The sequence below is a fragment of the Pungitius pungitius genome, chromosome 3 (assembly GCF_949316345.1).
Source record: "Pungitius pungitius chromosome 3, fPunPun2.1, whole genome shotgun sequence".
NCBI lineage: Eukaryota > Metazoa > Chordata > Actinopteri > Perciformes > Gasterosteidae > Pungitius > Pungitius pungitius.
This window is the reverse complement of record NC_084902.1, coordinates 25,169,663-25,182,442: the sequence shown is the minus strand read 5'-3', so window position 1 is coordinate 25,182,442 and position 12,780 is coordinate 25,169,663. Positions and strand designations below refer to the sequence as shown.

General features: G+C 44.9%; 1 protein-coding gene across 3 annotated transcripts in view; it reads left to right on the top strand.

Moving 5' to 3' along the window:
- The window catches only part of LOC119209352 (interleukin-1 receptor accessory protein-like 1), a 214,298-nt gene that overhangs the window by 91,022 nt on the left and 110,496 nt on the right, over positions 1–12,780 (top strand). For all 3 annotated transcript variants that reach the window (XM_037458632.2, XM_037458641.2, XM_037458622.2), the window contains one exon: positions 12,290–12,569. In XM_037458632.2, coding sequence (XP_037314529.2) covers positions 12,290–12,569 — 280 coding nt within the window. The remainder of the gene's footprint in view (positions 1–12,289; positions 12,570–12,780) is intronic.

The window sequence follows — 12,780 nt, the reverse complement described above, 5'->3', positions numbered from 1 at the left end:
TTCGCTCTCCTTTCCTTTTGTGTCTCCCCCTTTTCAGAAATTACTGGCAGCCATCGCTCTCCAGCTCACCCTTTCCCCTACCGTCCATAAAACAATCACGGACCTCAGAATTTATGTTGGCATCTCAATTGGGTTGGTGTCAGAATTTGGCAGCCCGAAGGGTTTTTGAGTTTATTTTCATGGCACTTCCGCTTTATTAGATAATGTGCAACCTCGCAAGACAGAGGGGGATGCAGGCTAAAGATGAGTTATAACGGGGTGCGCTATTTCGTCCATTGATAAGCTTTGATATTTATTTTTCTTCTCGCCACATCAAGTCTTGATTTTCTTGCTTACGTCAAAGAGAGGTCAGAGGTCCTGGTTAGCTACTAAACATCTTGCTCAAGGACACTGAAACGTTGACTGACACAATGAATTGTTTGGTACAAATGCAGCTTTTTTCCCACCATTCCTCATCTGCTGTGTGGGGAAATAGACAGTTTTTTGACCAATGTCACTTGGTATTGGCTTAGTGGGGAAAAGAATAAGAGAGAAGACAGTGTGTCCCTTAAACTACTGACGCTGCATTTCATATTATAATTCATTTCTGCAGGCAGAAACCGGAGGTGACAGCACCAAAAAAAATCCAGTAGACCGTAAAAAAGGATCGACTGACATTGGAAATAATATTACATTTTTATCCTTGAGTTGATGAATTAGTGGAATTCTGATTGTCGATGTGTTCATGCTGAGTGAATGTCTCTAAATGCAGCGGTTTAAAATTAATACACTTAACATTAGTGCTTGTCAAAGTCTAACAATGACTGCCTTTCTTCATCACATCAGACCTCCGTGGCCGTTTAATGGCAAGAGAAATCTAATTCAATTACTTTATGGCATCCTCTTCATCTCTGCAGGGAAATTATACTGTTTTCATAGCCCTCTTAAAGCCTGAAGTCTTTATCACATGTATTCTTTTTTTTTTGAAGTCCAACCAAGGGCACTGCCTCCTTGTTTTTTCTTTACTATCGGTGGAGGGAAATCCGGAGGAGGATGAACGAGACGGAAGCAGTTTGGCAGTGATATCATGTAGGACTAAGTTGCAATCCAGGTAGGCATACTGATGGCCTAACAGCAGAGCAGGTTTGGCTTGATTGATATACCTGAGCGATGGTCTTGGCATGTGATCAATATCAAACGCAGTGCTTTAAGTCCTGTGGAGCTCCTGCTCAGATATTATGAAGCTGGAGTGGTTTTATGCCGACCTCCAGGCACGTTCCTGCATTATCTGCCGAAGTGGCGTGTGGAGGAGGGGTGAAAAAGTTCAGAACTTTTATTGTTGGGTCTTTCCCACAAGGAATTTATTAGCCGCAGAAGGAAAGTTCAAATTTCTGTGAGTGTACACGCAGCTTTGTTTTAGAGCAGGGTCGGAGGATGTGGATGTAACCATGTGGTATTGAGCGTTTAATGCCAAAACCGCTGCCTTGTCATCGTTGGTCAGCCTTCCTGCTCCAATACTCGTAGATTCGGATGAAATTGGAGCAACTGCACCAAATGCAATTTTAGAAAAATGAATCAAGTCAATCTTGATTGAGCTTCTGTCTTTTTCGCTCTTCCGTCACAGACTTTTTAATCATTTTGAAATTATAAATGGTTTTCTAAATAAATATTCCACATTCCATGGATAGATTGTATCTGTATTTATTCATCATATAATATTTTTCTCGTAGTATTACTAGGCTTATCTGCTGAAAATATTTAGTAGTGAAAAAGCCCTTCCTGAACTGTCATATTTCAACACATTTAACCAAATAGATCTTAGGATCATAGGATATTTGATGCGGTTTACATGTTGTGTCCCATTACCCTTATCTTGTTATGTTATGAATCTATTTTTTTTGTCAGGTTTTAATACGCCCAAAGTGCTTCTAATATCTAAAATCACATTCATTTTAGCATTTGTATCTGGTGCTCGTCGTTTTTTCTTCTGAAGCAAACTGCATTTAAATGAAGCTTGTTGGGAGTAGTTAAACACTCAAACCCCTCCCCAACTCCCAAACCTTTAACTGCAGCCATAAACAAAATTGTAAACCACCCAATTCCAAAGGAAATATGTGAGAAAAGCTGATGGCACCTTAAAACACACTTCTCTTCATACCCGTATCCAACTGCTTCAGTGGGAGCACTTACCAAAGGAGAGCCCCGGTCAGGCCAGCTGGGGAACAATTGCATTCATTTAGTGTACGCGGCCACCTCTGCGGATAGTTTGCTTATATTGGATTACTCCCATTGTTACCTCGCCCTGACCCCGGCGAAGAGTCCTTGACTGGACGGATTCAGAACATTTCTGAGCTCCAGGTGGAGTTATTGTAAATTCAACTGGCAAAAAAGTTCTAATTTGCTGACACTGTGCATGAATACATTGTTTAAACTGCTACGCACCTGAGCATCGCTCACCTTCAGTCCCATCCCTCACTCCCCCATTGCGTGAACTACGGGCGCTTCGGGAGGGAAAAGATGTGGCGCAGCACGTGCTAATGGGATTCTTCCTAAGCTTCTAAATGGAGCAGAATAGGATGGCTTACTTTGCATCCGGAAAATGAACCGCCCGTTATCAGCTAGTTGGCAGAGAGATAAGGGAATTACAGTTTGTGTGATGAGGGAGTTGTTTTTCATGTGTGGACATATAACTGTGTTTGTGTGTGTGGCTTAAAGTATGCCTGCATGGTTATGTAACTAAAAAGTAGCTCAAAATGACCAGATTGGGCTTGTGTTCATCTCTTATTTAATTAGTTTCACAGTTGAAAGTGTTTCTGACCTAAATACAAGCGCTTCATGTGCAGTGTCTTAATGGTATTCATTTAGAATTGATACTATTTTCTTAAATTTATATTGTTTTTTATTTTAATCTCATAGGCTTGGTACATTCAGGCTATTTTGGAGATATTTCGGAAGAGTTTTTCGACCAGCTTTTAATCATTCATGCTATGAAGGCTTGCAGCTCGACTGTTCCAATAAATGACTCACTTGCCTCTGTAGATTCACTGTTTGAATAAGACAATGTGGGATTTGCCGGTAATTTGTGTTGTAATGTCGGGAGAGCCTCCTCTTGTAGGTGAAACATTCTGAAAACGACTTGTTTGGCGACTTTTAGTCACCTTTAGCCTGAGAAAAAAGATTGGAAATAACTGACCTGTGTCCTTGGCCTGCATTCACCATGAAATGGCGTTCTGCATTTTTCCCTTCACCCTTCCCTTCAGTTGTGAATGCAATGTCCGTGGAATAAGAACTAATTTTATTCATCCTAGAACTCATGTTTTCGGTGTTTTTAGAAAAAACATTTAGTCACCAAACCCATCTATGAGATGCTTTTTATACGGAGGATTTTTGGCCGAGTTGGGAAGCTTTGTAGTCAATATGCTGTCAATGATGAGTTGACTCAACCCTGGCTATTTACTTTGTGATTGCACCTCTAATCCGTTTTATGGTGCTCTGATCTTGAATAACGTCAAACCCGACTCCGATCCAACTTGGTACGGGAAAAACAAGCAAAGAATGGATTATGTTTGATGCCGTGTCGGTCTGTGTGACGAGCAGAACATTACTCACCCTCTTGGCCTGTGAAAACGTGCCGCCCCAGCCAAAAAGTCCCAAATTACCACCTCCAGTGCAGAAATCTGAAATTAAAAGGCATTGGCATTTCCGGGAAACATGGCAGCCAGCTGTCCTCACTTCCCCATGTCACTGCCTGAACACTGTCACCGACAATGAGTGTACTGTATCATATTATCTCGTTTGTAATTGTATTGTGGGGAGAGGGGGGGGGGGGGTCAGTGTACAGCAGGTAGTTTTTTGTTCCAGTGTTTGACAGTAATGTCCTCTAATGGGAGGCTCTGGCTCTACTCTTGTTCCAGGCCACTAGGTTTCCCTGGATCCACGGCTGCCCGTGTGAGTGTGTGACTAACTCTCGTGTGTGTGTGTGTGTGTGTGTGTGTGTCATTTTGCTTTTTGAATGTAACTCTGTGTGTTTAACTGGCAGAAATGCTTCATTCTGCATTGCCCCTGCCTGACTGGATTCCTTTAAATAATTCTGAAATAGCTTTTTTTCGCTTTGTAAACTCGACCTTGAAAACGTATCCGTATGAGTCCGCCTCCACTTGTGCTGGCTTACTGGTGATTTCCAGTGGCGGACTGATATGCGGCACCTTACCCGTGTTGCTTTCGTGGGCCCCTACAGTCCTCGCTGAACTGCAGCTCAAATCATTTCTCCATCATAATCTTCCTCCTCTGTCATTGAACTGGCAGCACATCCTCCCCTCACACGCCCACTCTTCTGCACGAGAAACTGAATAGCTCGGAGAAAGGGAGAGGTGGAAGCAGACGGGGAGGGGGGATAGATAGTAAGAGAGAGAGAGAGAGACGCTCTGATAGTTAACGCTGTGGGGGTGAAAATATAAGGTCAGAGTTGACGTATGCGAGGCGACACTAGCGCCCATCAGGCCGCCGCCTGCTGCTCGCTTTTGTTTCACGTTGGAGCCATTTCCTCATCTCACAGGTAGCTGGCGCAGCGGGCGATGTGACGAGGCTCGCCGTCCATCTGGGCGGCGCTCTATTTTTCACCCAACGCTCAATTTTTTATTAATCCCCCCCCCCCCGGCGCACGGGCACCGGAGCACAACGCCCAAACGGTGTGTCGGTGTCTGTAGTGGACCCGGCGAGGGTCTGAGTCACCGGCTCAGCGCGCCCACACCTCCATGATACAGCGACAGAACAACAGGCCGACGGGGCTGCCGACGGAGGCGTCACGAATCGCGGGGCCTCTTCTCACTGTGTGTTTTTGCACCCGCGTGGGCGGCCAAGAGAGAGAGAGAGAGGCAGAGAGAGACTGCGTGTGTGTGTGGAGAGCGTCTTATCCACACTCCAGTCCTATGTGCGCAGTCATGTCTGCAATGCAGCAATCGGGTATTTCTTCTGTTTTTTTTTTTTTTTTTTTTTTTCAGCAGTCAGTATTGTTTGTGTTGTGTGTCCCGATGCCTCCCAAGGCTGTTTGTTAGATGAGAGGATTAGTGGCGCTGTGGGTAACAGAAGGCCGCTTTACTGATTACATAGCGCTCTCTCTCCCCGGAGTAGGCGCCCCGGTCATAAAAGGATCGCTTGTACATCTGCTCCCTGTCCAACGTTTCCCCCAAAATGGGCCCCGCGTTGAGATTAAACATATGGATACATGTCAATATTCATCGTTTGATCGGCCAGGGGAATCAAAATGCAGTGCGGCTGCCCATTTAAAAGTCAGAGTAGAAGTCATCACTGATTCACGCAGCGAGCTGACTTAATAGGAGGATGCGACACTCCAAGAGTGGGGTGATGTTTCTTTTTTTCTCCAACGAGTGCTATCGAGCATTGGCGGCAAAACAGACCTGGTCACGACAATAGATTCAAACAGGCTGATTCACAAACTGCTTCTTTTACTACTTCCTGTTTAGGCTAAGATTAGTCACTGATTTGTATTGCCTAGTTCTTGCCCCCTTTAAAATGATATTTGGGAGGAGTCTTGCGTATACTGTGCTACACTGAGTCAATTTCAGAAGCTGCAACTGTAAAATGATGTCCTTGTCTGTCTCACTTCAGCTGTTAAAGGACAAATAAATGTCTTGATTTGGGATTTTACGCTACGGTTGTTTCCCTTTTCCTGCTGCCCAAACAAAACACTTTTCTAAAATAAAACATTTTTTGTTTATTGACATGTGATTTTTTTTTTTTTTTTTTTGAAGCAGATTAAATGGCTTATAGGTATGATTTCCGCCCCATAAACTGTGGCCAAAAGGAACTGTTTCTAGTCTATCGAGACCCACATGTGTGTGTTTATGCTCCCCCGTGCCTCTCCCCTGCAAGGTTCCATCCCTGTGAAGTTAGCCATGTCCCCTTTTCCCATCAGCACCCCTTCTGCGCTCCCTGTCCCCGGCAGCGCTTAACCCGTGATTGGAGACAGCGGGCGCCGCTCTCTCCGGAGGCTGTGTCCAATCACGGGAGCCGAATCTGACGCGGAAGGGCGGCAAGATTGCCGGCAATGTTTACTTTGCGATAGGACGAAAAGCAGTTTGCTTTTTTTTTCCTTTTTTTTTTGTCATTTCTTTCTCTCCCCAATCACACAAGTATTTGCATATAAATGACGGCCCGGTGGCTGTCAAGGAAGAGAGGGAGTTGGAGAGAGAGACAAATGAAGATGAAGTGTCATGAGAGTAAAGTGCAGGCAAGACGGGAAGCGAGAGGGATCTGTTTTATCTTCTTGTGCGGAACTAGCAGGAGGACGGGAGGTACAGTAAATGTCACTGCAGTCATGAAATAAGCTGGGCAGGCCCCCCTCCCCCCTGCAAGAACATCAATCTTCACATCACATCTCTTTCTTAATCCTGAAAACGTGACAAAATGGTCTTAGTGCATTATCTTTGGATTCAAAAGATAGCTCCGACATTTTGGGAAGTACACGTTTGCTTTCGGCCTCTCAAAATGCGAAATGAGAAAACCAATGCGGATGCTTAGAGTTCAACCTACGTTGTAACTTTGGAGCCGTGGTTGCAGCTTGCCTAGCTTAGCATAACGACTTGAAATAAGGAGGAACAGCTTGAATTTCTCCAGCTGAAGTGAATTAAAGTCTATTTGTAGCTACTGGGTGCTGAACACCAGCGTGTCCATCTGTGCAGTTCTGTTGTGCGGTGTCTGTGTCTGTTGCGGATGAGGCTTCAGATGAGCAGAGTATGTCGATTGTAGTTTAGGTGAGCCAGGACGCCATGTTACGCGTCCCACTATGGCGCTTTTTAGGCCCCTCCTACTGGTCATTCTTCTTTTTGTTAACGTATGGATCCCAACGGGTCATTTTAGCATTTGCATTTTCTTTATTTTGCAATACACAGCCTTAATGACCCCTCCTATCAGGCCAAAGTTTTCTTATTGCTTCAGAAGGCTTGTGTGTGTTTGTATAGTAAATTGTCTGTTTGCGTTAACCTACTCTCCCATGCAGAGGCTTTTGCTGATTGCTTTGTCGGCTAATGACTCTTTTTCAACTCGCTGGTGGTACTTCAATCATGCAGGTAATGTCCCCCTGAATGAGAGGTTATCCTTCCCACGCATCGGAGCCATTTTCCTCTTAATTGAGACCCACTCTGCTGCGACAGCATTCTCCCAAGATGCAAAATGGCAGGTCAAGATATCGAGACATCTTCCTCCTCCCCTGCCTCCCTCCCGCGAGCCAAAGTGGCTGTGAAGCTGATAAGTTTATTTAGGGGCCCTGGAGCCCGGCCAGCTAAGACACTACACTCCAGGAGGGCAAGTAAAGGTCGATGTTGAATCGCCTCACGGACTGTGTGTGGACGTGTGTCCCCATGCGTGTGTGTTTGTCCAATCAGCTTGCGCATAATGGGCGCGTGGCTTTCTGATTGAATTAACCGGGGCCCTTTTATAGAGAAAAATGGTAGCGGACCATCTCCCTGAGTGCTTATGAGAGAACCGACACGCTGTGGGAGTGTCCGTGGTGACCTGACTCAATCTGCATACGATTGCCCCTCAGCAGACCTGTAACCCAATTTATGAGCCGATCACCTCGTCTCCAGAGGGAGCACATGCTTGTTCTCAAGTGGCAGTAACATGGACACCACGTTTGTTAAGCTTTACTGTGGTGCCCTTTAAACTACAAATGCATCACAGTTGGGGAGGGGGGGGGGTTACGCATCGTCTTGGTCACATCTGTGCCACGTCTTGTTGTGGCAGACAAGATTATTTTGTATGAATATATTTCACAACACGGACTCTTTATAAATTCAGGTGGACAACGTTCCAATAAAATGGAGATGCATGTTTAAATTATAAAAACAAATGCATAGGTAAGTGGAGAATGACTTGAGTGGAGATCCCATTGTGATCTTCTATGTGGCTGAAATGAATATAATGAACATTATAACGTTAAATATGTATGCCTTGGAAATATAATTTGGCGCTAAGAATCAAAAGACCTTTTTGGAAATTTCCTTTTTTTTAACCTTGATATTTCCTTTTTTTAAACCTTGATGATAATGAATAATTTGTCCATACTTCCGTTTAAAGCTGATGTTATTTGCAAAATACAGTTTTGTATGAAAATGGTTCAATACATATATGCAGCCAATTACCTTGGGCATTGTTTTGGCTTATATTCATAAGGATGAAAGCCTTTTTTTCTAAATGGTGCCCCAGTCTTTTACACAAGTGGACCAATGAGATAAACATGACAAACATAAAAATCTGGGCAGGCCTGACTAGTGGCTCCGTCTTGGCTTAATGGCGTGGTTAAATCGGGATATGGCAAAACCCCCATTTCGGCGTGGCGTCAGTGCTTGCGGCTCTATTAAGCCCCGATTTCCATGCAGGCCGCGGTGCAAACATTTGCTCTGTGATCATTTGGCAGAACAGCTGACAGGTACCAGTTACCGTTCCTCCAGCTGACAAACGCAAGCGTTTGGACCCTGGACAGGCTCCCGTGGACCCGACTGACTGTTTGCTCACGGGCCCGCGTGCGCAACCACAAGCGGCGTTAGCGCGCGGCGGTCCAAGACGCAGCAGAGCCGTGGGTCGTTCATTCGCACAAAGCAGATTGGCCAATTCCCCCACCAATTGTGATCCGGCAGAATGGAAATCTGGTGAGCTGGGAAATGTTAATCGAGTTCAATTAGGCTTTGTACCATGTTTGTTGCCTGCCAACAGATTACACGGAATCCCCGCCTTCGCTTACTGAAATGAACGATAACCCTCTGTCAAAATAAGAAAACGGGCAGTTTGAGGATGGGTGGAAAATAACGGATATCCTCGTGGCGCCATCGGAGATAATTGCAGACAGCCCTTTGAGTTTGAACAGTTGGGCTCAAATTCACCCTTAACGCGAAAATTAATTTAGGTATTTTTTTAAATGTGTTTTTATTGTTTTCTTGAGTTCTGGCGACGCGTTTAAAATCCAGACCAGTAATCCAGTGCTTTAGGGTGGTTGGAAAAGCAGTAGTTGACCATTTCATAATTATTATTTTTGCATCACTTTTTTCTTTGTTTCATTTATCTTTTTCTCAAATGAATACCAATGTCCATGTTATTAAATAATTAAGCACAGACTGTATTATCCACATGTACTTATGTTTCACTGGGCCATCTGTGGAGATGCATTTGTCCAATGGGGACTGTCATGCTGTCTACTCTCAGGCTGTGTCTAAATCCAGTGTGTTCACATAGATGTGCAGAGAACAGTTAAGTGGTCACATAAACTTTATAAACATTGAATCTTAGTCCTAAGTGTTCAGATTTCTGCACGTTATCTCGCTGAACAAAGCAAACAAGCAGCATAAGTGTCTCAAAAAATGATGAACAAAGATGTATATTCAGTTGTAAACTGTATTTAATTGTTGTAATAAATGTAGGTGATATTAATATCACCATTGAGTTAAACTAGTGTTAGAAGGTTTTGTTTCTAAATATTTCAATACAGTGAAGCCCTGGGTCAGTTTGTGAGATTATTTGCTGTTTGTTAAGGAACCTGGTGGATCCTGAGGTCTGCGTTAACATCATGTCAAAGAGATTTATTGTATCACTGTTGAATTCTGATTTCAGTGCAAGACAACGGGTTCTACGGCGTACGTGACACAAAGAGACTTCTCAGAAAGATAACGGCACGCACACTTTGGCCGGACTAATCGTGTTCTCTGTTTGAGCGGCTGCCTGCTTACGTGACCTTCTCCACTCCCCTGCTGTTTTTAGACGCTGTGTGGGTAAAACACTTCAGTCTCCAAATTAGGAAACGTGATTAGAAGCGAGACCATCTTGGCTGCAGTTGTCTCGACTTAAGCCTTCAACTTTTTTATCGGCCACAAACTAATTAGCGAGTTCTTGATAAGCGAGGGTAGACCCTGTGTTGCCGTGGCAACAGTTGGACTTAATCACAATGAAAGGAATGCGGTGTCGGGTGGCTGGCAGAGCGCACACAGCCCTCTTAAGCGTTTGCATTTGCTTAATTTCATTTCTAGTTATTCACTATTCACTCGGGTTGTACAATTTATGTGTTTTTTTCCCCTTGTTTTGCTCGTGGGAGGACACACTTACACTTCAAAAGGAGGTTTTGAGGCGTACGGCAAAAGGTTGCTTTTGAACACAGTGTTCTTGCGAGATGAAGACTGCGACTTCGTATTGAAGATTAAAAATTTTATCGGATCAGGAAAGGTGCTGCGGATCTCACATGGCAGCTACCGGCAGAAGGAGATGTCAAATCTACTGTACAGTCAAATTACAGGGCTAATGACTAATTGAGTGTATTTAAAGGCAGCGTTCACCCTCAAATAGCTGTTTGTTTAGCGTTCATTTAATTGAAGGACTCCTTCATGCAGTATTCTTTTCTTTTTTTTTCTTTAAAACTGATTGACGACATTTTCCCGAAATCCTCTCAACATCCTTGAGAAAAGATGGTTGATGAGATATGCAGAATTATTAGAAATTCGTCATAGAGGAAAAAGAGAGGCAATTGTTATGAAGTCATGTGTATGTAACAAAAATCCACCAAACATCCAAAATGTGCGGATTTACTACTTTTTCCTGCTTTATGTTATTGTGAACAAAAAAGCTCTTTTTGACAAACCAAAATGCACGGCTGAAACTCAAATGACCAATGTGGCCCCCCTGTGACCCCGCTTCTCTGTACATTATGTACAGTCTTCCTATGCCGGCCCTGTGGAAATTAGATTAAGTCCTAATGTAGAAATCCTCATTATGTAAACTCTGCACGGCTGGGTTCTTCAACGCCGATCAATAGGCACAAATATCTCTTCCTGCTGGTTTTTGGTAACTGATGTATCTTTTGCTATTGAACGCCCACCAGTGTCGCTGCCGCCGCTCCCAGCGTGACCCCCTGCTGCACCCCACAATACCGCACAATGACATAAATCAGCGTGGCTTAATCAATTCACAGACAACATCCCTCCCCCGGTTACCCGCTATGACTCCCTGCAACCTCGCTGATTGGTGCCCGAGTTGCGTCTCATTTATAGAGGCTCAATTAGCGAAGCCTGTTGAGTGTTCGGCAGCTGTGCTCGCCAGCTGTTTTTAAAGGAAGAGAGATGCATCGAGGTGAGGCGAGGGGAAAAAAGGATGTCAAGCAGGAAGGGGAGGCGGGGGGTGTTATGAGGCAAGAGCAGGAAGAAGGCTGTTATCTCAGGTTGGGCCCCGTTATTTTTTTACATATACGGCACAGTAAATATAGCTGAGCGAAATAAGTGTATTCGTATCATAAGCGACCAAATCGCTCTCCTCTGCAAACTCAGTTGCTTTTATCTGATTCCTATATTACGAATTGAGTCATTTTCCCCTATTGTAAAGCTGTCATTCCAACATGGAGGGAATTGGTTTCATCTCTCAGGTTACCATTGGGATTTTCTCAAGTCCAAACAGGAAAAGCTGAGATAAGCCCACAGCCAGCTTACTAACTCGCTAATCTTGCTTCATGAGTATAGCTCACTTGAAAGTGCTTTTCTTGCATTTGTAAAATCCACCCAACTGCTTTACTTGTTTGATAACGACTGTTGCTTACTGTGCTTACCTCAGGGCTTTTTCGTGGCTCTCTATCGATGAGAATCAGCAACCCAGGAGTTTGGCATTATCTGCGTCACGACTCGGGAAAAAATTATAATGCCAATTTACTATTGTGTTTTAGGGTTAGTTTCCAAAGATGGAAAGAACAGCCTGAGAACCAAATCCACCTGCTGGCCTGCTGTGCACGGATAGTGCAGTTATTTTTGATCTTTGTAACTGCTCTCGACTGACGGTTGGTGGGCTTCATCAGTCGTCTCATCCTGGGGGCCCCCATTGCTCTGCCCTGACATGTGCAGCGACACAACAGGAGACCAGCTCCGTTTTTTCCTTTTATATGAGCCAAAACCTCCTTTGAGACCGAGGGTAGTCTGAAAGGCTCGGGCAGATTCACTGCAGCGCCTCGCTTCCTCCGGTCCAATGTAGATGAGGCCCGTCGCCGATATTGACGGGGCCAGCGTGTTGCCAGTAGACTCAATTCATGCACCACACGGTGACACGCCAGTCAAATATAAATACGATAATGTCTGCAGGTAAAGGCAGGCAGGCAGAAGGAAGGCAGACTGATGCCAGCGCTGAAAGTGGTCTTGTGGCTGCCGCATTCCCTTTCCATGATTACAAATAGCCCCTGCTTGGCTCGGGTATGATGTGCATTGGCTCCAACAAAGCCTTTCATAGCAGCTCCCGCTTAATTCTCCTGTCCTCTGTCCTCTTCTTTCAGTGGAAGGCTGCACGGATTGGTCGGTGGACTACCTGAAATATAAGGTGCTACTGGGGGAACCCGTGCGGATTAAGTGCGCTTTGTTCTATGGATATATCCGGGCCAACTACACCCATGCGCAGAGCGCGGGGCTCAGCCTCATGTGGTACAAGAGCGCGGGCCACGGGGACTTCGAGGAGCCCATCAGCTTCGACGGCGCGAGGATGAGCAAGGAGGAGGACGCCATATGGTTTCGACCGGCGGAGTTGGACGACGTGGGGTACTACTCCTGCGTGCTACGGTGAGTCCCTTCAGCACATACTCACTGCCCCTCACCATTTCTGGCAAATGTAAAATTGATGCTTGCATTGTTTTGACCTTGAACTGGAGGAAGCGTTGGTGAGAAAGTCTTCCACCATTTCGGATTTGTTTTGCCAGCATTGTGACGGTTGTTTAGTGGGGGTAAATAACATTTTGTAGACCCCTGTGGGCACGAGTGAAGCTATTCTGAA